Source organism: Anoplopoma fimbria, chromosome 14 (assembly GCF_027596085.1).
Source record: "Anoplopoma fimbria isolate UVic2021 breed Golden Eagle Sablefish chromosome 14, Afim_UVic_2022, whole genome shotgun sequence".
Classification (NCBI taxonomy): domain Eukaryota; kingdom Metazoa; phylum Chordata; class Actinopteri; order Perciformes; family Anoplopomatidae; genus Anoplopoma; species Anoplopoma fimbria.
In genome coordinates this window covers 19,399,998-19,427,077 of record NC_072462.1, presented here as the reverse complement: position 1 = coordinate 19,427,077, position 27,080 = coordinate 19,399,998, and the positions used below count along the sequence as shown (strand labels likewise).

The 27,080-nt window shown below is 39.0% G+C and overlaps 1 protein-coding gene across 1 annotated transcript; it reads right to left on the bottom strand.

The window, feature by feature from the left end:
- Positions 1-1,307: 1,307 nt before the first annotated feature.
- On the bottom strand, positions 1,308-26,795 carry si:dkey-247m21.3 (5-hydroxytryptamine receptor 4). Its single transcript, XM_054612014.1, has 6 exons — positions 26,773-26,795; positions 26,453-26,623; positions 25,560-25,760; positions 25,307-25,460; positions 23,512-24,176; positions 1,308-4,219 (listed from the first exon to the last, which is right to left on the bottom strand). Exons 1-6 carry the CDS (start codon positions 26,793-26,795, stop codon positions 4,126-4,128), a joined length of 1,308 nt encoding a protein of 435 aa, XP_054467989.1. The 3' UTR covers positions 1,308-4,125.
- Positions 26,796-27,080: the final 285 nt, after the last annotated feature.

Below are 27,080 nucleotides of genomic sequence, written 5' to 3'. Positions count from 1 at the left end.
CAACAGTAATAAAGGGTCGTTAAAAATGTGTTTCAGGCCCACACAGAATAATATTAGTCTGTGCTTGATGTTCATGTTGTCTTACTGATGACAGAGCTCAAGATAAGATGTGTAAATCATCAAAAGAAAGATATGCAAAGACTAAAATAGTCAAGTCCACTTACCTAAAATGGGGAAAAATGCATTTTCTTAAAATAATCAGTTGACAAGATGAGAGTATTCCCCATATTGACTGGTGCTGGGCAGTGGTTCTGAATATAGAGATTGGGCCCTTACAGATAGTGGCCAAGTGACTTTGGAGTTCATGATACAAAAGTAGGAGAGGACTTTGTGTTTTCTCTGTGCAAATGTATTGACTTGTGGGAGTACAAAGTCATGATTAAACACACCAGACTACCAGATATGTGCAGTTGGAGTTTACCCAAAACTTGATCTAACTTTGGAATGTAATCTAACTGGTTATTGTTTGGTTTCAGTTGGCATGGAGATAGTTTAAACTTTAACTCTTCATCCTCAGATGTAAGCCAAAAGATGTAGCTGAAATCTCTGCTAAACATAGTAAGTTTACCTTGTGATTACAATTTTTGGGAGAACTGTATCTTCAAAATAAAAAGAAACCACAAAGCTGCACGAATCAATGTTTTTGTATTGACAACGGATCATGTGACTATGTGTAATGTGAGAGGGATCACTCGTAGTATGAACCCATAAAGAACTCAAAGAGAAGTCATCGGACTCTGCAGTTTGCCTCAGCTCTTTGGATCGTTTTAGTGTAATTGACTACGATAACATGCACTAATATTCAACTATTATTCTGAATATGACAATAATATCCAAATTCGATACAAGTTATGTAAACAACATATTCTATTTGTGTATTCTGAATAAGGTTTTTTTCTGAATTGGGCATTTTCAGACTAGATATAAGGGATAAGCCGATACTCTTCCGGTTTTAGGAGCATTCTTTTGACATTTTGAATATTCAACACACAGCCTCTTGTCTGTTCTCAGCCAGCTCTATGCATTGTACACAAACAAACTAGCTGTTTAATATTCATTTCAACATTATGTAAACAGCCTAGTAGGAATTGTATCTTTTTTCGCAATAAGGGAAGACCAATAACACAGCAAAAAACTTGTGAATTTTGAACTTACATTCATCAGGTGACCATGAACATGCCTCTAAATGAAGGATAGGGTTCCTCCATAACTACTGGGTGCGTAAAGAAGCATACACAGATATGTAAATGTAGCTTGTTGTGCTACAACCAAGTGGCCAATACATAGATAAATGCCTGCAAGTTTAATCAGCTGTAACTACAATACTCTATCAACTCTTAATATGACACTTAGATCCAGATCTAGAGAAATTGGCCTGGCTCAAAAGACTTGCCACATTTGATAGAGCTGAATAACTTTACTAGACATCCTTGTCAAATTCTCTGTTTATTCATCATCTCCATCGCTCACAATAAAGATGAAATACAGGGCGCAGTGGACTAGTAAAAGTTGTCACATTGTAACAAGACATTCATTCAGCTCATCATCTTTGAAGCTGAACTTTGAGGTTGTGCATTGAAAATAAAAAAGGAAAGATGATGAGTTAACCGTTGTTTTCTGAGGCAGAGATGTGGAAAGAAATTGATATGAAAATGTGATGACAGAGTGTAGGCGGCTGAGTTGGCATCACACCTCTGTGTGTCCATCTCCTGATCATGTTGTGATAGACAGAGAGAGAGAAACAGAGTTTAGATATGTAAAGTGAGCATCAAACATGGGAGGAGAGTTAAATCTGGGTTAGACGCATTATTGAAACTACCTTTGAACCACATTGCTCTGAGTTATGTGAGTGTGTGACTAGTGCAACCAAACCCACTGCAGCTTTATAACAGTTTTAGCTGTATTTAGCTATTTCAGCAACTTGTTATTCATTATTTTAGTTTTTTCCTGAAACAAGCTCAAACAAATGGCATGTTAAGAAAATAGTGACCAAATCGCAGCTAAAAGGAGAATGAATATTGACCTCTAGTGGTCAAAAATCCCTTAATGCTGCTTGAAAAGCCAACTCAGAGATGCAGACAAGTCTTTAATCCTTAATTTGAGTGATATTCACACTGACCTGAATACTCTATCATGTCTAATGAGAAAAATATTCATATTGTTTCCTGACATTTTTTCGGATTTCTCATTTTCAAGTTCACTCTGGAGAGAAAAACAAATGTGCCAAGGAACATAAAGTTTACTATTATTTTATTTGAATTTAGTAACACCCTTTTTAAAGACTGCAAAATGATTGTTTCCTAAATGCTGATAATGTGCCACAAAAAACTTTGAGTTTTGTCAATTGATTATGATGATAATTCCATGTACACTGTCCTGCTGTAAGTACTCACTAGAGCAGCACATCAGAGGCTGAAAATAGTCCCTGACAATTTCCAGCTCACTCCTGTCTGAATAACATTTTCTAAAACTACGGTGCCTACCTCTTTTAGAGGATTAATCAGCCTCTTTTGAAAGTTTAACTGCTGTTTATTTGTGGGCCAGTCAGTAGAACCCCACTGGCACATTGTAGGGAATTATAATCAGCCTTATCCTTTACATATGTTGTTGTTTACACAATAACGATGTGTAAAAGGGAAAAGAAAAATGTGTTGAGTTTTCAAGAACAAAAAAAGTTTCTACTTATTTCAAAATAATAAAATATATAATAGACTATTACTTATTTAATCATAAATAATGAAAGTTATGAGATACTTGATTTGAGGATCACAGGTATCCGGGTGGTTTTTAGCTCCTCCATCAGTTGCAGGTTTCACGTTTCATACTGAGCCCAAAAAGGGAAAGAAACATTTGCTGTGTTTTTATGCATTTGTTTGACAGGCCACATGTAATTTAGTCAGAAAAAAGCAAACTACTTCTTCCTGTTTCAAGGTGTATTCTGCATATAATTTATTTCTGGTGGGATTTTTTTCCATGCAGAGTACACTCTATTTGCATTTAAATAAATAGTGCTGATTGCATGATGATTCTTACCAGACAGACTTTTTGAGATAAATGTATGGCAGTATGTCTGTTTGTATATGTATATGTACTTTCAGTGCTTTTAAACCATGTCTTATTCATTTACTAAAAAGTAAAGAGTGAATTCCTACTAATGTCTCTGTCTCTCCTTGCAGGAAGAGCTGGCAGTTAAGCTTTGATGTGGAGCTCTACTACCAAACCAACAATACATCATTGATGGGTCTTGAACAACATTTAACACATTTTAAACTTTCAGCCAGAGGAAAGTGCAACAATATTTTATGTGCCATGAAAGGTTTAGGCAAGTGTTTCATCACAAAGGTCAATGATAAGGTGTTATATGATGCTGTATTTCATCACTTCAAACTGCCAGACTGGTGGTTTGTTTACACCTATATGAAATGAAGGATACAAAAAACACGTGTACTTTTGACATTACATTCAGCCGTTTCAGAGTGCTGTCAATGCTGGTAAATCACAAGACAAACAGCTCTACAATTAGCTGAACTTTAATCCTATAATACCTGCAGTCACCTGAGGCAGACACCTCTGTTATAACTATGCAGGGATGCCATAATAGAGGTTTAAAAGCAGAAGAGGCCTCTTGCTTCTCTCATCGTTTTAGCCTGAGTTTGGCATGTAGTCTGCTGTGGTTTCTGAAATCCGTGGCGCTTGACCTTTGACTTCATCTTCACATCCTGTGATCCAGATGTCCGACTGAGAAGAACAGTTTTCTGGGTTTTACAATGAGAGCCTGGAAAAATATTGGCAGTGTTTCAGTCCATGGATGCAGGTAGTGCTTTAGTTCTGCACCAATATGGTTCATTTTTTAATCTAATTTTGAGTCACCAAGAGTCAGATCTGACCTTCTGCTCTTATCTGATGGCCAGCAATAGTGCCTCTCACCCTGGACATGATCAACAGAGATGTAAAGAAAGGATCTGGATCATACAGTGAATATTCAGGTGAGATAATCTCAGCTTCAGTCTCTGGTCAGTTCACAGTAGACTGTTGAGATTACACAGGCCAAGAAGTCTTGGTCTCTGAGCGGACTCAAAGGTCCCACACATCAGCTGATGATGTCACAGCTCTGTGGAGACTTCCTCATAGTGGTCCAAGAGAGTCGTGGGACTCCTGCTCATTGGCCAGTATCGTCCGCCCGTTGTCGCTGTAACTCCGATTTGGCAGAAAGGACAATCTGAAAAAGAGAAAGAGAGTTATTCAGTGAACTTTAAACTACGTCAGCCTTCCCGGCTCATGATAACGTGGATTAGTGTACATACAAATTATTTAGGTGTGTTCAAAGAATAGTAATGCATTACTTTGAGTAGGTGTAGCTGAGTTCCAGAAAAACAGCATAGAAATGAAGCTATGGCGTAAGTTCAGCCAGAAAGACAATACTCTCGTATGCTTAGTCTTGTAGTTTATTTCTCATACATCTGCCATTCTCTCCTCACGTATGCTCACTCATGATTTCCTCGCTGTCATTGTTCGGGGCTGTCAATCATGATATCAGCTGTTTAGATCAGCGGGTCTCCTCAATCCAATAGCACAGTGACACAATTACATCGTTAGCCTATCATCTTGCTGCTTTCTCTTTTTAAATGTGATTGTCTCTCTACTTTCGGTACGTTCATGCTGCTGCTACGCGCCCCTCCACCTTGCCATCTCCGCCCAATCTTCGCAGATTCATCAGCTTCATCAACTCATCAATCTAGAAGCCTCATCAGCCACCACCAGTGTCTGGACTCCACAGGGGATTTATCTTGCTGCTGCTCAGGGCAGACACCCCTCGATAACAAATCTCCCTGTAGAGTCCAAACGCCAAAGACTCTGTCAAGACTTTATCATCACATATCATCTGTTAATAATAAATTATTATATTTTCCTCATTTGAATGGTCTCTCCTGATTGAAATGTATTTGTTTAAAATCTGAATGGATATTTGTCCATGATGTTTTGGTGGTTATACAGCCTTGATAGTTTTAGTTAATGTCAAGTATTATAAATACACAGGCGCTATATATTGTAACAGAAAACTTTGGGAAATGTAAATTGGTACATACAGTGTTTTGAATTCCTCAGGAGAGGAAAGTGCAAAGTGTGTCTTTTGTTAAACTGTGAATTAACCTTGACTAAACCTGACACTCAATCCCAGTACAAACAGGAGCCCTAAACTAGCCTGAAGTGGCAAAACTCCTTTACTGTAAAGGATTTATGCAATCTATCCGTCTGTGTGAAGACTGTATGACCGCATGAGCATGGGAATACTAGAAAAAACAAAAAAACAAACACACACACGCACGCACGCACGCACACACGCACGCACGCACGCACGCACGCACGCACACACACACACACACACACACACACACACACACACACACACACACACACACACACCGGAACGGAAGTCTGTGTGGATTCCTTCTCGTAAGTCCCGGTGAATAGCAAGTTGTTATCAGACCATTCACTACAGTGACCACACACCCTCACACCAATGCACACACTCAGTCCCATGTGAAGGGTTAGGATTGTTAGGAGGGTAAGGAGGGTGAGGAGGGTGAGGAGGGTGGAGGGGTAGGGGTATAAACAGAAAATGTTCTGCAACTTTTACTCCACTGTTTTCTGGACAGCGTATGTGTTTACAATCTAAACACACTCTGTCTGTCTCTCCTTCACACAGTCGTGGATGACACTGCTTACAGCCACCAGGGGAAGGATCAGGATTAGATAATACCAAGGAGAAAATTTGAGGGGAACAAGCATTCAGATTACAAATAATCAACAAAAATGTAACCTTGCTCCATAAAAAGGATCAATTTGCATTGACAATGTAATGGAGGAACGTATTTTTGTGAAACAGCACAATTTGTTCCAATGTAGGAGGTTTTGTTTGGGTTGGGGTGGAGTGGAAAAACACATGAAACTGTGGTTAGGGTCTTGCATCCCTGGTGTGGTTTGGATTAGGACACTGAAACTCAAAGGTCAGAAAAAAAAAATATGTAGAGAGAAGGTCAGCATGATTTGGAATTAACTTGAGAGGACTTTAAATACTGAACCAAGACCACAATCTTTCCTTGACCTTTACTGAGTGGTTACTATAAATAGTATTCATTTTTTCCCATTATTATTCTGCTTAATACTCTTATTATATGAATCATTTATGTTATATGCATTGAATGTGTTGTAACTCAGTTATGTTGTTCATTATGAACACAAAACATCTATTGCATTTCTGATCATTCTGGGAGAGGGATCCTCCTCTGTTGCTCTCCCGTAGGTTTCCTTTTTTTCCCCCTGTTAAAGTTTTTTTAGGGGACTTTTTCTTGTGCCGATGTGAGGATCCCCGGACAGAGGATGTAGTTTATGAACAGATTGAAAAGCGCTCTGAGGCAAATTTGTGATTAATGATTTTGAGCTATACAAAATCAGTTGAAAAGTTACTGAGTTGCCATGCATGAATCTTGTAGGGAAAATGATTGGAAGACACTAAATATGAACATTTTACAGATGCAAATCATAGTAACTCATGCTTATTAGTTGTATACGAATGTCATTTTTAGGATGAGTTTTAGGAGGGTTGAAACGCACATTGTTGAAGTAACTCTGCAAATGATAAAGATAATTATGCATAGATATTTTATACAATAAAAAAGCTCATTCACTGATATTTAGACTGATTGACAGTTTGGATTTTAACTTTATTTTCACTTTTGTTTTACATGTGTAATCAAGAAACATAAACCTGGCAATGTCCATGTCCTGGTTTGTAGAAAGAAAAATCTGCTATGGCAAGATATTATTTAAGTGTAAATGGGCCCAGGGTTAACCTACAGGCTGTTTTTCATCTATGGACAGATGTTACGCAGTCACCCTAAAATACTTTTGCTCAATTCGCTCATGCCGAGCAATAATATGTATCTTGCAATAATCAGTATCTGATCATGAGGGAAAAATAACACCTGTGCTTCAAGTCAAGCTTTTTTTCCACACTGAACGACTAGCTTTGTTGAAACCGATGAAAAAAGTTAGTGAGGATAAACACGGCTGTGTCATCCAGTATTCAGCTGACTTAAACCTCAGTACACCTCCATGTTTTTGCATGTTAGCACATCTGCATCATGACATAATCATGCTGCTCTGGCTACTAGCAGTTCCTGTTTGAAATGTACAGACAACTATTACCTCCTGGATACTGGAGCAAAAAAATCTGAATCTGAAAATCATCAGCCAAGATCTTAAGTTGTAAGGACTTCTATCTGGAGGCACCAAGAGTGAATTCAAGTCAACAACAAGCGTCTGCCAACAGCTGTCCCAACTGCCTTGAGGAAGATTAGAAGTTTATTGAGTTTATTTTAATAAAATTGCCATGCAGAAATCCTCAAATAGACCCTTCTGCAAATGATTTGTTTTTTTGTTCATTTAATGAGGCATAACAAATCCCTGGTTAACCCAGAGATCTGACCCTGCACGGCATTATGTGAAGACTAGATGCAGCATCTTTGTAGGGATGAAGATCAAAGCCACATTAACTCAGCGATAAACAAATTCATGCTTCTATTTAGCATCATTAAGTTAATGCTTTCCTTAACATCTGGGGGCATTTTGGATTCAGATTCATCCTTCAGCTTAAGATTGACTCACATTTAAATTCATATTTACAGTCTGACCAAAACCCTAATAAACCGCTCATAGAGCAAAGCTGTTGTTTATACTTCTTATCACCACAAATTAATTCACATTCAGTTGAGACGCAGGTCACTTTGCAGACTTACTTATACAGTATTATTAATTAGCAAAACACAAACATGTTAACAAACATGTAAACCTTAAATCTATCGGTATGGGCTGAAGCAGATGTTTTGAATACGTATATCAGATGATATATGACACTCAAACACATGTGCGTTTAATATAAGAGTCCCATTCACTGCACATATCTTACCTCTGGCGTTCATTGTAGTGGCTTTTAACCACATTGGCATCTTCAATTTGGCAAGTTTTATCCGAAGCATAGAAAAAAAAAAAGTGTTAACAGTCTCCCATAAAAGAACATTCCCAGAGTTAGAAGTGGGACAAAGAGAGTATTGGAATTTTCCCACAAGCTAAATCAAATGGTATAACATCAGTTTTATGAAGAAGGGCTACATTTCAGTCAACGCCCAGCAGAGCTTTCCCTCATGTGTCTCCTCCAATCTGTCTTGCTTTTTACTGTCCAATTGGGAGAAAAAGGTAAGGTGAGAATGAGTGCACTTTGGTCATTTCCCATTATCATGTTGATGGCAGTGACACGTTTTGTGAGGTTGTGTCAGCTGTCAATAATGATAAAAATAAAAAGTGGGAGGGAACAGCGAAGTCTCCCTCCTGGTCAGAAGAAGACAAATGAGGTACTAGCTTCTCTCATGGGAATCTACAAATATGTTTCTGTTTCTATTCGGAGACGATAAGCAGCAGTGGCGATGAAAGCAGAGCTGTTTCAAACTGTTTACAATTTTGTGTTAGATTTTTCGCAATATGAAACCACATTTTTGACACTATTTATAGTCTGCAACAAATCTATTTACGTTCAGTAATAACCTCTTCATATAGCAGTTTTCATTGTGGTTGAGTGGTGGAGTCCGCTACTCCCGAACTGGATTTAAATTGCCTTCACTCACACGTGAAATTCACAGGATATGATGCAGTGTGTAATCCAGCCTTTACTCTTTTTAATTTGATCTCATTGCTTCCAGCCTCACTGCTAACTGCTCACTCTCGCACAGCAGTGTCACAGCTGGATAAAAGGTCAGGTATGTAGGATTTAGGGGGATATTTGGTAGAGATGGAATATGATATTAATTAGAATGTTTTCATTAGTGTATAATAAACCAATCAAATCAAACCCGTGTTGCACCGCCATGTTTCTGCTATAGCCTAAAACAGAAAAAACGTTGGCTCTAGATAGAGCCATTTGCCCTTTTGGGTCCGTCATCGTAGTTCGACAACATGCTTGGCACATGAGAGAAGTTTCAGTTGGTTACAATCTGCAACCTCACCACTAGATGCCACTAAATTCTACACACTGAACCTTTAAATTACTGGTTATGCAAACCAATCATTTCATATTATTGCTGAAGCAGCCACAATAAATGTAATGTTTTGTATTTGTCACCAACCACGCTTTTACTTTAGCATTAACCGTGACTGTTCTTAAAAATGTGTTCACATAACAAGACATAGTCATTTAGGTCATTTCTGAGACTGGATCATTTAAAAAAATATTGCAGGTAGTGATGCACTGATGGGAGTGACAGCACAGTGAGCTGTTATGTACTGCACACCTCCAACTCCTAAAGCAAGAAAAACTGACTTTACTGTCCGCTGTGTGAAAACTGACTCATGCAGTGTGCAGCAGGAAATCAATCATTATTGATTGACTTTCTTATAATAAAAATGCAGGTTTGCTCGGCTGTGCCGTAAACAGATACACCAACTGCTCTTCTTGCACGTTTGACAAGAAATAATAAAAAAGAATATTTGAATCAATAGAAATCTCCTGTACTATCAATGCCATCCAATGACTTTTAAAAAAGTTCAAGGCCACTTATTACAATTTCTTTAATCCACAAACTCGAGATCTTTCACTGGAAACATGCCTTAGTTCCTGAGAGGCAGCTCTCAGAAAAAAAAAACCACGTTGAAAAACAGCCCAGTACAGGTCATGTATTCAACTTACTCTTCATAACTGCATGTGGCACCTACGTGCTGCCAGATTTGCTGTTATCCGTCAGTTAGTTTGATCTGTGGCAAAATTCCACCCTGACAAATTGAAACAGTAGATCAAAACACACTCAAAAAGCTACATGCTTTGGGAAAAGATTGTGAGAAAAGAGAAAATTCTGACTCCTTGAACTGATTTTTATGGGGATTTTTACTTCTTTTGGGGGGAAAGAGGGGATTTAAACTGACAGCAGGCATTTCAGAGGAGGTTTTTGAAACTGTATTTGATGCTTTAGTTTTTGTTTACACAATCTTTTGAGTGTGTGGTCGTTTCCTCTAAGGCCTGTGTGTTGTCAATAGTCTCTTCTGCTTCAGGCTGTTTTTGTTTTTCTTTAGTGTTTGTTTTCTGTTTAAATTTACTGCTTCTGATGTTTAACAAACAAATTATATTCAGCTTTTTTTAAATACAAAAGCTTTTAATTATTAGAGGCACATCCTTCACTTGCGAGTTTATAAACCTTTCATTATGCTCATGGAATCCCGATCCCAAAACATTATAAAGTAGACACTGCAATCCTGACTGATCCATATTTTTTTATTTTTTTTACGAGAACCACATTGTGTTTGTTATTGTGCCAAGAAACAACACGTATGTACAATCGACTTGATCAATCTTTCCCTATAGACTATACTATCTCAAGTATATCTTATTGTTGCTTTCAAAACCCTTGAAAAGTCACGCACCATGCACCCTTTCATATTTCTATTTCGTACAACACTCCATTAGGGAAAATTCCCTGTCTCCTTCTCAGTCACAAAACAACAACGCTGTCCTGTCATATGATCTGTATTCATGACCTTAGGACAGATCGACACGAGATACAGAGGACGATTGTGTTCCTTTAATTTAGCACTAATATCTTTCAGGGACATTAAATAATCAGATTTCCCTCTTATCTCCTCGCTTTGGGGGCTGAAGTGGGGAGGACGGCATGCTGATGGGGAGGAAGATAAGGTGCATTTTCCCACAGGAACACTGAGGATGTTATTGGAGGAGCTGGTTTTGCTCTTTCTAAGCAAACCAGCTTACGAGATACTGCAGGTTTCACATGTTTTAACTACAAACTCTGAACATTTACCAAAGCAAGAAGGCATATTGTACACTATGTAAACTCCAGTCTGAACACACATGCTATCAATGACAAACTGATAAATGTCCAAATACGTTTATCAAATAAAATGAAGAACCAAAGACTTTAACTTCTGCCTTAACACTGACTCACGCATAAATAGAACGTAGCACAGAACGAAGTACAGACTAAAGCATTGCTTGGACAGCTCTGGCACTCAAGGGAAATTCATCAGCTAATTGGCAGCGTGAATTCATGAAGACACCCTGGTATCTGGGCCAGTAAGGACTACACCATTTCCAGTACAACAAATATGTTGGACGGGTCAGCTGGGAGTCCAAATTCAAGCTTGCTGGATCTAATTTTAAAATTTTGAAACACCTGAACTCTGTTGAAACACTTTCCTCAAAACAAGGCCGAAACAGGAAGCAGAACCACTCAACTCTGATATATAAATTCTTCCGGTGGTAATGGAGAGGACATGTTAGATTGCGGACACTCGGCCATATTAATTATACTGTACATCACAGGCTTTTAGAGACCCAGATTTTTCTTTTACTTCTACTTCTTTCTACACACTTCTATAAACAATGTCACTTCCTCCCTCCTCCCTGAAATTATTTTTTCTCCCTGTGGTAATTTAAGAGCTCATCTTCTGCTCTCATCCAGGCCAACCTCATTTAGAGACATTTTTGTTCCCAAAATTCTGGAGTCATTCTTGCTGAGACCAAACGGAATGAAAACATTGAGGGACACAACAGACCATTAGCTCATAAATAGACAGTGTACTAAAACAAACCCAAAACTCTGGATAGGCTGAGCACAGAACACAAACAAACACAAAAATCCAAACAGTGGTGAAAGTGTAAAATGAATTCCTTCTCTATCATCAAAATCTGCTCTGAGAAACCTGAGACGCTCCACTGGAGTGTCTTTGGTTCTCGGAAAATGTAAAAAAAAATGACCACTTGGTGAAAAATGTACATGCATATGTTGAAGTCGGAGCTCCAGGATCACTACACTGACACTGCCTGACCGACCGAACCACAAACGGCATACTTAAAGCAGCAATCAACACTGGCGTTCTGCAGCTCCTTTCATGAGAATGATCTGGGTTTCCAGGACAGAAAATCCTCTGTGTTTCCAGGACAGAAAATCCTCTGTGTTTCATGTTTCTGTTATTTTACTCTGGATGATGCAATGGCAGCCATTCTGAACAAAGACAAATTTCCATGCAATGGCCCAACACCATCTCCCGACAGATCTTAAAAGAAATAAATTCAACACAGACATTTCTATGAGCTACTTACAGGCAAGTATATAACGTTGACTCTCTGTTCTGGTCACACAGGGTTAAAAGAGTGTTCTTTTCTCTAAATCTGAATCTCAGTATCTACAGCTAATCTTACAGTTATGTCATGCTGTGCTGGAAGATTCTAAAACAGGAGAAAACAATAATTAGGATATTATGAAATGAGATCAAAAATTAGGGTATATAATTAAGATGAAACATCTAAATCATAATTTGTAGGGTTATGCAGCTCACCGGAAAAATATCAGTCTATTTGTTTGAAGTGGTTCTTCAATAAACTGATGCGATAATTTTGTCCATATCGCACAGCTCCAGTGCTGTCTCTGTGTGTCTGTGCAGATTCCCGTCATATAGCAAGCACTGGCTTTAAAGAAAACAAAGGAAATCCCTACCGTTCTTCACACAGAGCTTGTTTTTACTAGAAACGAATAAAAATGATTTTATCTGATGGAATTTTGCACCTGATCTCCCCTCATCCCTGATGTTAAACCACCTCACTTCCTTCTCTGAGATGGAGCTGATAGTGAGATGTTGCTTCATTTTTAGACACTGTAAGTCTGCCTGTCTGCACGTGTGCGTGTCAAAATGAAAGCTCATTTGTTTGTTACTTAGAGTTTAACAATATGTCCTTTTAGGTTGCTGAAATTTTGCCACATTATTTAACCTAACTTCACCTTGTGACTGGATGAACTTCTCAAAGCTTGTCCCGGTGCTTTGGTAGGTTTTTACACCATTAACTACAAGCTGTATGCCATCACCTGAACTATTTTCCAAAGTTTTCTAAGAGTAATTCGATTTGATTTGTACGGTTCTTTATGTGTTAGTCAGAACTATTGTGGCTGTGCTGCTGTGGTAAGCTAAATTTGACGCATTGAGCTACTGCTGTTATTCATCACTTCCTTTATTTGCTTCACAATCAACTAATTTGAATGGTAAAACAGTGAAAGGCCTTCACCGTCTCAACAACAATTGTATTAATTTTGTTTTTATTTTACACAGACATATTTTTTTGTCATATTTTATGTAGTAGGTTCATCAGAAATCCAATTGCTATGTCTATCTGTACTCGAGGGTGAAGGTTGTTTTTATATAATAAAACTCAATTAAACTCAAATCACTGCGACGTAGAGCCAGAGCTTTATCTGGCTGTCCAGAATGTTGGACCGAGCTCTAAGAACTGTAGAACTACTGGCCCATCAGCACTGTGCACCTCAGACAAAAAATATGCAACTATCTGTCTGTCAATCAAACACACATACACAATCTCAGTCACACACACAAAGCCTTGTCACTGACTTGGTATGCATCCATGCTCTCTACAGAAAGGTTGCCTGCCACTAACTTCTGATAAAAGGAAAATCTAACCAAATTTCTGAAGATCAATGTTTTTAAAAACATATATTTTTGATAGCAGAGATTATAAAGTTTGTCACAATATTTTTTCCTTCTAACCTTCCTCTAATCGTCATTTCGCTAAAAATAAGCATATAATGGGTAGGTATATAGTCACAGTAGAAGAACAATGCCCAATTTGAGCTTTTACATTTCACCCCTTTTTTTTCGAAATAAAATGTTTTGGTGTATTTTTATTTATTTTTCACTTTTTAACAGATTTTCTGTGATTTTATGGTTTTAGTACTTTTTCTTGGAGCATCTACTTCTTAATTTTTTTGATGCTGCAGCAACATCATGTACTAATGTTAGCAATGTCACTAAGGAAAAGTGCAGACTGGGCTTTGAGGGGGGTCTTAAAGAGACAGGCGCTAAAACAGAGCGTTTCAGACAGAGGGTGAATACATTTATATTCAGACAGACAGTATGAGAAAAATAATGTGTTTTCGAAACAAGGATGTAAACACGTCCTCATAGAAACACAAAATGCAAGTATGAACACGAAAATGAGCATAATTCCCCTTTAACACAAATATCTTAAAGGCTCAAAATCTGCAAAATCTAAATTTAGCAAGCAGTCCTCTGAGTTTGTGAATACTTTCTCGACAGCCATAGCTGAACGAGGTTTTATTATGATTTATACTGTGTTAATTATAATCTGACAACAACGCCTTCTTTTCTGGAGAAAAAAAGACTCATGGAATAATGAATATCATGAAACCAAATGTATTACTTTCAATCAAAGATGTTTGTTCACAAAGTGATATATCTGTTTTAGGTTAAAGGCTGTCAGATTTAATTATTTCTTATCTATCAAGTGCATTAGAGTGAAATCGGTCTGTGACCCATTTTGATGACTAACCCATGAGTTTCACAAAACTGCTCATCATTTTCTCCTACCTGCTTGCTGTTGCTAAGGAAACAAATAGAAAAAAAAGACACTTGAGGCAATACAATTTTCACAAAAAACTTAAATGTCTGGTTCAACGGAGGGCTTACAGCACACAAAAAAATCACAGAGAGGAAGAAAGTAAATAAGAAGTGCTCTTTCTCTCTTCAGTGGCTCCATCTGATGTGCATTTCAGCCAAGTGTGTAACATCAGAGTGGAGCAGCTCAGCAACCAGCAGCAGATGGCTGAAGCTAAATTCAGTATGTAAATATCTGACTTGTGTAATAAGAAAGAAAATCCAGCTGTTGCTAATAATATATACGATCAAATTTTAATAAAAACTATGTGAGCTCAAAGTGAGTGTGTACTGATAATGATAAAGAGTAATGTAGGAAATCAAATTCATGAGGTGACCCAGTTTGGCTTCAACTGCAGTCTGACTGCACAAGGACATTCATGCTTTATTGCTTCATGTTTAGGCCATTGCCAGCCTGATGATTATATAAACAAAAATCATCAATAAACTGCAGTTTCTGTCAAATAAATACAAAAAGTTAACATGAGATATGGCGGGTCATCCAAAAAATGTATTAGAAGATGTATCTATTTGTAAGCACTTTAAGATGTCGAGCTTAAAGTTCAAATGGCTGCATTCCTAAAAAAACATTCTGAACTTAACTGAACTGAATTATACCGCCATTGCTCCTTTGGGGAAATTTTAAAGTAGAAACACATGATAAGTGGAAACAAATGAACAAAACAAATCTGAAGAATCTGAATTCAATATCAGCTCTGCTGCACAACACACATGCCGACTTCCAGTTTTTATGACAGATTTAAACTGAGCCGTTGTGCCGTTTGTATCAGACACAAATCCATTGTTTTGCTCTCTTTTGAGCAAATGTAGAAATGAAAAGTATGTGATTCACCTGAAGCCAAAACAAGGTCAGCAGGTAAACGTTGACTTTACAACACCACTGAAACTCAACTTTGTTGTTGTAAAGTTGAACATATACTTTATATTATAATGGAGGCCTGACTATTTCCCTCTATATATAAACATATACACACAGCTGTCAATTCTTTTTTTAAAACAACAAAATAACTGAAAAGAACATGTGATTCACTCCAACTACAGGAAATAACCCCAAAAAGGGTGGCAGAAGATGTGATTAGCAGCAGGTGCTCATGCATGGGAAGTTAAGCAGAATTAAAAAGAATCATCAGATTTGTTACAACACATTCGTTTATCTAAACTGGCAGGATGTAAATCAACTGCTTGTGAGTCATTTGAGTATTGCCAACAAGTTCTAGTCTTCTAAAAACAAGTCCGTCAGCACCAAAAGAGACCATACACAACAAAATGCAACAAAGCTGACATTTCCAGAATCGTTTGGACTGTTCGCAGGTGTGATCACACCCTTACTCATCATCACATATACAGTAGTTATGCTCTTATTTTCCTCAGGGTTGTTGATGACATCTGCTAGAAAAGTTGCATGGTACTTCAGCATTTGTAAAGGGAACGCTGAGGGACTTAGTGTGCTCACAGAAAGATGGGAAACCGCGATAGTGTAAGTCCTCAGAAGCCCCATCAGATGCCTGGCAAGAGATCTGATGCAAAATTCAATCACAATGTCTCAATGTGCTGAAATGAAATTAGGAATTACTTTCCTTCTCTGTGTTGTTTTTAGTAGTATCTCTGTGTCAGGCTGACAGTCAGCTGAGGCAAATTCATGCAGTTTCTATTCAAAATGTTTTGAAATCAATTAGAAATGACCTGCAGTTCCTCTCAGCTCTATGGAGCATTTTAGCATCTTTCAGCTCATTGTTTTGTTTTTTCTGTCCTGCAGTCTCTGTGGTTCACTCTTTTTTTGTTGTTGTTATATTTTAGCAATGAGAACCAAATGGCAGACAGACACAGTTAGCTAATGGTGAAGCGACAACTATTTCCCTCAGGAGTTAGTAGAGGCCAAAACCAGAGCTAAAAGGACAGTGAATATTGGTGTCAGTGTTTACAGCTTGTATCCAACCAAGTATCCAAAGAAACAATTATTGTAGGTTCAATAGGCCACGGACATTGACTTCATTGTAAGATTGCACAGGTGTTGCTACTAACATTAACAATGAGATTTTTTTAAAAGCAGGTTCCTGAAACTAAAGCAGCTAAATGGAATGCAGCCATCATTCATTTCATAATTTACACCTGTGTTTTTCCTACTCAACGAGTTTTCCATGACAAAAAGACTATTGTAATTGTGCTTAATTCTTGACTGTTCTATGCAACACAGTATCTGATAGCACAAACAGATACTAGCTGAATAAATATTGTTTTTGTTGAGATTTTTGTTCTACTGATATTCTGTATTTACATTTCCCATATGTATAACGGCTATCTAAATGTGGAGCTGAGCCCGAGTCAAATCAGTGAACCAACACCCAGAAGGTCTTTAGCCCAAAATAATATTTAAAGCACGAAAAACAAAGCAAGCCTTTTGTCCCTCGCAGAAAAAAAGACTGCCTCAATGAATTTAAAAGAGCTGATTTGCCCAGGTGGGTCCATTCTACTGTCCAATTTATCACCAAGGAAACCACGTTTCTATTACAGAGGAGAGCAGAGCCAAGAGACTGAGGGAGAGATGAGTGTCATTTAGAATCACAGATGAGTTCAGAACATCTAAACTGAGTCTAAAACACCAACACCAACAACTTTTATTATGTTGCTTATTTATTATCATTCAGATGTGAGTTTTAAACGTTTTATTCTCTCACTTTCTTTTCCTTTTTTATCTTTTTGTTCTAGAATTAAAAAATTATGGTAAACAGTAATTCCTTTTTTTAAAGCAAGAGATGTGAGGCAGGGACAAAAAGTAACTGAAGATCAAAATCTTCTGGGTAAGAAAAAAGACAGAGGGAGAAAAATGTGATGCAAAGAGGAGCAGCTGGGGGATTTGGGGTTTCAATCAAACAATAATAAATCATATAAGCCTCATAATAAATCACAGACTGGAGTGTTTACACTTCTCTGGCCTGTCTGTCTAAACTAAGTGTCCGTGATCGACAAAACATGCTCAAAACATGGGCTGCAGCCTGTACAATGCAAGTGGAGTTTTTTTTTAATGTTTTTGACATTGCATGTCTCCGGCACTCTGGGCAAAAGCAAGATTGCACCATCCTGCTGATGTGAAGGATAAACCATGTCAGAGCAACAGGTGATCAACCATTCATTAACAAATTAACAAAGTCCTGAAGGATGAAACAATTCATCCTCAACCAAGGTTCCGAATAGAAGGCTCTATTTTGGAACACTATTCTCCAAAAGGAGAATTAGCAGCTTAGTCTTTCGTTCGGATTCTCTTTCCTCCAATATCCTTCCAGAGCTGGAGCCTTAAGACTTCGGATAACTTGAAAAAAATAAAATAATAAAGTTTAAATATCCGAACCTTTGGTCCCTAGTATCTGCCACCTTAAACCTGGATCCTACATTTCCCATAATGAAACGTGTTAGTATCTTTTTCTTAGACCCCCTGCCTGGTAAATACCAACATCTTCTAAACTCCACATCTCCCGTTCATACAACACAGGCTTGTTCATCACTGGGGTTGAATTCCCGGACTTAACAAAGCTCCTCCAGAGCCACAGAAGACTTCTTCTGACTAGCAAATTGATCCTGTGTGTTTAAAAATCACTGGATTCCCCCATTAATACAACCCAACAATCAGATACATTGTGTTTAATACCTTTCTGGTTTCATTATTTTCTCGTTTCCACTGATGTTTTACATTGCGTTTTTGCAAACATTGCTCCTTTGTCTTTTTGCCTGCTTCAGAACTTCCATATATGGAGCTGAATTCTCTAGCATATCTTAATCAAAACATGACAGCTTCAGGATTGGTAAACAGCATTGATTGAGCATGGCGGCAGGGTCTTGACCCAAAGAATCATCGTACTCGTCACCTCCCACAGGAACCTTCGCTCCAGTGAGATTCCAAATTCTGCTGTTTTCAAATCGCTAAACAGCCGTGCTTTGCTTTGGCATTAACTTGCAGAAAGTTAAACCACATAACAATCACACTGATTGTACAGGACTGATAACAGTGTATTTTTGGAATTCAATAGGACTTAAAATTTCCATGCAGAGCCGAAGGTGAACTCAGGACGGATCACACTAAAGCTGATTAACTGTAACAGGAAGAGTTGGACATTTTGATTTGTAGCTTGTTATTTTTCTTACCATACACTTGACAGTTAAGGGGGAAATGTTTTTATAATAGCCCTTCCTGGACTCCCTAACTGTTTAACTACATGCTTCTTTGTTATATAGGACCGAAATGTGCATGTGTCCAGGTTTGCCTCTCAAAGCAAGGCAGCTAATTTCTTATCTTGGGTCTGATTAGTGCACATTTAGACTGTATCAACCTCTCATTTAACACCTTTCACTCTTGTTTGAATCACTCTTATGCTTGTATTTTTGAGTTGAAGCTCACACGTTCAGCCCACACTGTTTTAAGTACTGATGTCAGCTGCTCTGAAGGAGGTAAGATGACGGAGCTGAGAGAGTCACGGAGAAACTACAGATGATCAGAAGAGAAGTGAGAATTAACTTGTTTCAGAAGATTCGCCGGCCACATATAAAAACACCAGGACCACAAGATCTTCAACATGTCCGACAACAATAAGTTACCTCTGAGGAGGACTTTCCTAAAAGGTCAGCATGTAGTAATGGGAAGAACCCAGGTTATGAAAGTAGCAAATCTTCCAACAACTTGTTTGATATTTCAAAACTGTGTTGACCTTGATAACAAGAGTGTGCTGGCAGATAATTAAGTTAAGTTCCAATTTATTGCCACCAATATGGTGCAATATATTCATTTTGCCGCAAATATAACCAATGATACACAACCATAGAACGTATATATAAGAAGTGGACGTAGTCATCGTGACATCACCCATTGGTTTGTGGACGATACGGTTTTGAAGCCCAGAGTTTGATATTTTAGCCTCTCCATCTTGATTTTTTGCATTCAGAAGTCACACGAGGGGGTGGAATAACATGGAAAAATCCCAAACCTGACAACGGCTAGGTAACGACCTGTCAATCACAAGGTAGTCAAGCCCTGAAGAATACCCTGCTTTATATGGGATCATAATCTACTTAATGAACATGCTGTAATCAAAGAAGACTTGAAACTAGCGATTGAGACCATAAACTCATGTTCTATCTTCTAGAGCAATACAAGGCCCCTGGGGATAATACGACGATATTTACTCAACAGCTTTAACCTGTTTCAGATTATCTCAATGTCTTCTCTACTTTCTCCACTGGGCACAACACAAAATCTCTGTTATGACTCTAAACGCAAACAAGTGTCTACTGTCCACTGCTGGAGCATAGTGTTGATTGTGAGTGTCGACAGCATGTGTTTGTTGTTAGGTCCACTCAGGAAAACGGCCTCAGGATTTTCAGAGTGGAAAAAAGATCACAACAGCGCTGCTTCCTCCATGAACACATTTTGTTAGCAGAGCAGGAGTGTGGAAATGAGTCATAAGCCAGAATTCACGAACCATTTTTATGTTTAAGAACCTTTGAAAAAAGTAAATGAGATTCATCTAAAAATTCAAGAATTTTACAGCTACAAATTGAAACTGTCCTCAAAACTATAGGAACTAGAAAGCTTTGTGTTCATTTTCATCTTATAGGACTATACTGGTGGTTCTAAATATGTATCCTTATTGATACAAATTGTGTATACTGTATTCGTCATAAGTGCTGACTATTTCCCAAAGTAACAAGTTTTGTGTTGAATTTCTTCCCTGTAGGCAGTAACTGCTCATTTTTATTGAAATCAACTCGCAGAGGTGTGAAACTTGGTCACTGGCTGAAAATGACCAAAATGACCAAGAGACAAATGTTATTCATCTGTGGTCAGACTTCAGGAGAAACTATTGCTGACCATGGAATGAAGCGACGAAACAACTGTTTTGTAAGATGCAGGAAGGCTGCTAGCATTCTTTGAAGACAAATGGTGGTCTTTACAGAACAAATCGGCCTGTTATGGGTCCAGGTCTTAAAAACTGACAGATTGTTGTCAAGTGTGCACAAAATCGCGTTAACACAGGAATAAATACAAAAAACAGAAGACTCTATTTGTAATAAACTGCACTATAGAGAAACACCCACACGGACACATACACCATCCACGCACAGACTAGAGCTCACAGACAAAATGACTCGTCAGGATTCCTCCAGTATTTTTTAGTTTCCAGTATTTTTTAGTTTCCAGGCTTTAATCTTATTGTCTGAGTCTGTTTTCTGTGCGAGACAGATTTTAAGAGAGGACATCAGATTGGAGTTAAAACAGTTTGTCGTTGTGTGTAGGAAACAAAAAAGGCAGACAGCCCAAAAAAATCCACAAAGACACCATGGAAACACACACTACAACAAAAACACTGACACACAAAGCATTCTATGTGTGTTTTTGCATGCACGACTTTTAGATTTTCAGAATTTCAGAATGTCTCACTTAAATGCTTGCTTTGTATTGGTATAAATGAATTTGTCAGCTGTGTGTGTGTGTGACTGTGTGTTTGTGCCTGCAAGTGTGTATGCCTCGTCTCTCCAGCAGTAAAGTACTTGTGTAAAAGTTAAACAGTGCAGACACAAGCAGGTCACCTCCTCCATCATCCCCACTGGAAGGGGAGCACAAACACAGACGTCAACTAAATCACAACCATTAACGTCAGCAGAAAAACCAGCTGTCAAATTAAACGAATGTTGGACTATCATTGTGTTATCATTCATTATCATTCAAATTAATCTGTGAAATAAGACAAATTTGGAAAAATTGAATCTATCCTCCCTGAAGTTCAACACCTCACATGACTATAAGCTCAAGAAAACAACTTGATATGGCTCATATTTTTTTAAAGCAACATTGGGTTTACTTTCAGGACAGCAAGCATTGTATTTAGGTCACAGTTTTACCCACTGAGGGCTTTATAAAAGCAATAAATACAAAGGCAATACAGTTGTTATTCTGCGCTTTGTCCTATTTGGTTCAATTTGCACACGTGACATGTACAGTGTTCAGTTCAAGGCTCTGCAGACTGATGCTGCAATCCATTGCAAATTAGAAGTCGATAATTTCAAGTCAGTCTTTCTCCAGACTTCTGATCTAAATGTGTCCCAGTGCATCTGCTTGGGAAAACATGGATGCCTGCAGCACAGTGATGCCGTGAAGCTGAGATACTTGCCTTACTAACATCACTTTGCTGCAGGCGTCCTTGTTTTACCGAGCAGATGCACTTGGTCGCATTTAGATCGGAAGTTGGGAATGCTGACCTTGAAGTAACGACTTCCATCTACAGAGACTTGAAGGATCATACCAGAGTTTTCGACTTGTAATTTGTAATTTTGACTTGTATGACCGTTCCATTGCACCTTTCCTTGTACAAAAGATTGTAGCATGACCCCAGAATGTTGTCTGATTGTTAAATTGCTACTGCTGCTGGTTTATAACTCCACAAGCTACATTATGTTATTACTGTCTCTGCTGGCTTATCACGCCATCCACCTCCCCAGCTTCTACTCTTACAGTTCCTTATTGCCGTACATGCTTATAAGTTAAAATGAGTAAAAGCACGAGTGTGGGTAAATCTGTGCTATAGCCTGAATTTTTATCTTGACAGCTCAGCTTCGATCACATTTCCTAATCGACATGATAGAAAGAAAAGCATATGACACAGATCATGAGCAGGCCTCATTTTTATAATACAAGTACACACTATGCTCCAAAATGGAATGACTCGACTATTAAATTAATTAAAAAAGTATGAGTCGAGGGCACTTTTCCTTTTTTTTTCTGGTAAAATGTTCCATCTGCAGCGCACCACAGCTGCTTTAACCATGAACATGTTTTTGTAGAGAAGGCACAGCCTGTTCACATCTATTATTTACACATTAGGGTACGACACATGGCCTAAATGAGAAATGATGACTTAATTCAAAGAAGAGGATGGCTTGCATCCAAGCCATGATATGTTGTCTAGCTGCTGTTTTTTGATGCACCACCAATGAATGACCAATCTATGATCCATAGGATGTAGAGATGACTGAAACTAAATCAAATTATGTTTTCATAATCTAAATGTCTTCAAAAAGGCAGAAATTGAATGTAACCCTAATATATGCCACCAATCAGTAATTTATAAAGTTTGTCATCTTGAGGTGACAAATGTGATGCCCATGACTTTTGCAGTTCAACAGCCTAACTGGCCTTACTTTTGAAATATCTGCAAGTGCACAAATCTAAATTGTAAAGCAAGACATCTCTGCCTGACTGTCCGTCTGTCTTTCTGTGTGTCCTTCAAATAGCTCTTGAACAGCTTTTTTCCGATCTACTTCACACTTGGTGGCTGTTTTTCTGTGGACCCCGTGGAGTGCTCCCTCGAATTTGGCGCAATTTGGACTGGCGACAACTTTGATATTAATAGACTTGAACAGCACTTTTTTGTAGAAGCGGGGGCGGAGCTTCATGGCTCTGTGGATTTGATCATGTTATCTGTAACTGGGGCTTTGCAGGTCATTGACTTTTCCATCCAGCAAGTAACTTTTTCTGCTGGATGCTGGATATACTAATAATACAACCAAACTCTTCCCGGCAGCATGTCCGGGGCAGGGAGCCAAGCGATTGGCCCGCTCCCAAAGCGCACGCGCTCCGAACGGGCACTGCACTAGTGTTGTTAATATTAGGATGTTGTGTCAAATAGATTGACAAAGGAACAAACAACAGTCCAATCTGTCATTCTCTTTTCAATTTTACAGTGGAGTGCATCAAAGACGGACGAATACAAATAGAACAGATTTTCCAACCGCCAACTGGCACTTGGTCCAAAGTTAATGCACATTTGTCTCTCTTTGTGAGAGAAGACAAATTAACCTGGTTCCTGCCTGAGGTCTTGATTTCTTCTTTGATGGAGGACAGCAGGAAAACAAACACACCATGTACACTTTCAAATATTCACCCAAAACATGTACAGGTGCAGATCTTTACCATGTGTTTACCTCAATGCCATAGACGTCCCGTTGACCGATGCGGGCGAATACGCCCTCTGGGTGTGTCCATAGGAGTAGCTCCCCTGCCGTGCGTACCGCTCATCCCCACAGCAGAGAATCACCAGAAACGCCCTCCGAAATGCCCGGTTCAGAAAGGCGTACAGGAAAGGGTTCAACCCTGAGTTAATGTACCCGAGCCACAGCCACGCTGTCCACAGCTGCCAGGGCACTGAGTAATGGATGAAAGGGTCCACCACGTTGGTGATGAAAAATGGCGCCCAGCATAGACAGAAACAACCCATTATAACCGCCAGCGTCTTTGCCGCCTTAGTCTCAACGCGCATGCGGCTGTTCGCTATAGGAGCGTGCTCTGAGCAGGACGAGCTCGTTGTTGTCCTAAGGCGGTAGTGCTCCGATGGATCTGAGGAAGTGGAGGACCTCACGGTGATAACTGGAGTCGTCCCGGTGACGGGAGCAGAGCCGGCCCGCTGTAGTGTTTCGATCTGCCGCACATGGGTCATGGCGGTGACGTAGATCCGCTGGTAGGCCAGGACCATGAGAGCCAACGGGACGTAGAAGGCCACAGTGGAGCAGATCAGGGCATACGGCCGGTTGACCAGAAACACACAGCTGGTGTCGTTGGAGCCTCCTGCCAAGGCGTGCCTCTCCTCAATCTGGAAAGAAAACGAGACACAGACACAAAAACAACAATCATCATCAAACTAATAACACCTTACTTTACTGTAAGGAAATGGAACAGACACAGTTACCCTCCCTTTTAACTTTTAGGAGGGTAACTGCTAGGCTAAGCAATAAAATCCTAACCTAGGCACATTTAATTCAGATAAAACACATATTGAGTAATTCTGGTTTCAAAGCTAAGAGAGAGACGAGCCCCCTTGGTTTCATATTACCATGCCACCAGGAACGTGAAGTCTCATTCTGTCTTTGTTGGAAATGGAACAGACACAGTTAACACCAATTTGACATGTTGTACCGTATCGTTTAACTTGTGTCACAAGTATTAGTCAGTCAGTTCCTGTGGCTTTGTGACAGCTAGAGTAAGAGAAAGTTACAATTTCAAACGATTCCTTTTTTGGGCCGAAAAAGAGTGCAATGGAATTTTTTTGAATTTTTGAGAGAAAGACAAAAAGACCAAAAGACAAAAAACCTGGCCTAAATGTGCAGACACAAGTCATAACAAGTTCTATGCAATTTTGTCTGTGACATATGACTTCATTACATCCAGCCAGCTCTTAAAAAAAAAAAAAAAAGATTGTTGTTTGGATGTTGCCAGGCTGAAAGACAGAGAAAAGAGTATTTCATTAACTCTGGCTGAATAAATTCATCTATCCTCGTCTGCCTCTGGGAGTCCTGCAGCTCATTTCAAGGCAGCTCTGAAATACCCTCACGCCAAAACATATCCAGACCAGCAGGAAATGCTTGTTGAAGTGCTGTCTTTGCTCGCAGCAAGAGAGCCTCCGCAGGGACTGGAATTGTTTTGTGATCACTGCATTAGTGTGTCATTGTTCAAGGAATTGGAAAACGTTATTAGAAACAGAGAGTATTAGGTTGGAAAGGTTTATGCTGCATTTGCCCTCATAGAAAGAACATCTCTCTTTTTAGGCATTTAAGGGATGTATATTAACTCTCATGTGAGATACTTTGGTAAAATATACAGTATATTTTATTTATGCAGGGCTGCAATACATTTTTTTATAATAATATTGTAACCAGCAGTTGCTTTTGAGCTTATTACTGTGTCATCGTTTTTGAAATCCCATTTTAGCTGCTGAGGACTCACAATGTCCTCGATGCCGATGGCGTTCCAGCTTTGCATGATGGGTAGAAAGGAGATGAATGTGGGGATGATCCAGCAGCCACTGAGCATCACTGCCACTCTGACTGGGGTCATCTTGTGTCTGTAGACCAGCGGCTGGCAGCAGATAGCATAATACCTGGAGTAAGACACACACATGCTGAACACTAGAAAGCTTATGAACGAGGTTCAAATCTACCCTCTATCATCTCTCTCTCACACATTCAAATACACAAACCTGTCCAGCGCAATGCAGCAGAGGTGCAGTATGGACGCTGTGGTCAACAGGACGTCCAGGGACGTTCGGACCAGACAGAATATCTCTCCGTACCGCCACTGACCAGTGGTCAGCTCAATCGCTGCGAAGGGCATCACCAACAACGCAACCAGCAGGTCGGCAAACGCCAGCGACACAATGAAGTAGTTAGTCTTCTTCTTTCTGAGGGGAAAGTAGAGTAACAAGTCAGCATCAAAAGTTTAGTAGAAGTTCACGGTGTACTGTATGTTGTTCTGTGCCATCATGTCTCACATGACTGCAATAAGCTTGCATTTCTAACCTTTAAAGGTGCTTCCTTTTCAGTTTGCCGGCTGTCAGTGTGATTTTTCAGAAATATGAAGGGACTGGCAAGTGTCCTGTTGTGCATTTTTTTACATGAAGCCTGACTGATGTCTGTTTTTTCAAATTTTTACATGTATAGATCAAAAACAGTAGTAGTTTTGTAGTAGTTTGACTTAGATTTTAGGCAAGTCATGAAATGTCACATTTGGCTACCAATCTACCTGTCCAGTCAAAGATTTTTTCAGGAAAGGATATCTGTAATGTGAGTTTGTTCCAAAGCATGTGTTATTATGACACTGTTTCCACAGAATACTTTACAAGATACATGTGTGTTTTTTAAGTGTTCTCAAAGAAATGCCCTGGTTTTCTGTCTTTGTTTTAGTTTCTTGTTTCATTAAAGTCACATCTGACTTTAACGTCAACAGTTTTCCAAAGTATACCACAAAGTTTCAAGTGAATTACGTGAAATCAGTATACAATAGGTATTTCATGCTATTGAACATGTAGCTTCCTTTATTTTTGTTGAGGTAACAGGCAGAACCTGGAGGTGTGTTTTTTAAAGACAGGCTCACCTCAGATGTCTATCCTTGCAGAGTGCCACCATGACCAGCAGGTTGCCAAACACCGTCATGATGATAATAATGGAGAGAAAGATGGTGAGAACAATCGTCTCTAGCGAGCTCAGAAATTCCTGCTGCTGTTGCTTTTGTTCTTGTCCTCCGTTTATTATGTCATCCAACAAAAAAAAAAAAAAAAAAAAAAGGTAGATTATATTGATAGTATTGATAGTACTGTAGATATATATTGAGGAAACAGGGTAGATTGAGAGGGGAGAATTAAATGCCAGGGATGTTGCAAAATTTGTGTGGCAGAGTTTGAATTTATGACTTACTGTTGAGGTGATGTTGTGGCCATCACTGGTCATCTACATTGAGGTCACCAGAGGATAGTCCTCATCACCCCATGCTCTCGCCCTGTTGTCACACACACACACAGACAAACACACACAAACACACACACACACACACACACACACACACACACACACACACACACACACACACACACACACACACACACACACACACACACACACACTTGCGGTAAATCTGCAATCTAGTAGCCAGCTTGCCTCTACAGACGGGCTGGATTTATTTTTGTTTGCCCATCTTGTCAAAATTGATGATATTTGTAGCTCAA

What these genes read in the sequence shown, in the direction of transcription:
- si:dkey-247m21.3 (XM_054612014.1), bottom strand. Translation starts at nt 26,795, where the DNA reads ATGGCCACAACATCACCTCAACA. An exon ending in GCCACAACATCACCTCAACA is followed by an intron (nt 26,624 to 26,772) that starts GTAAGTCATAAA and finishes TTTTTTTTTTTT; the next exon opens with TTTGTTGGATGACATAATAA. An exon ending in GGGACGTCTATGGCATTGAG is followed by an intron (nt 4,220 to 23,511) that starts GTAAACACATGG and finishes TCTCTTTTTCAG; the next exon opens with ATTGTCCTTTCTGCCAAATC.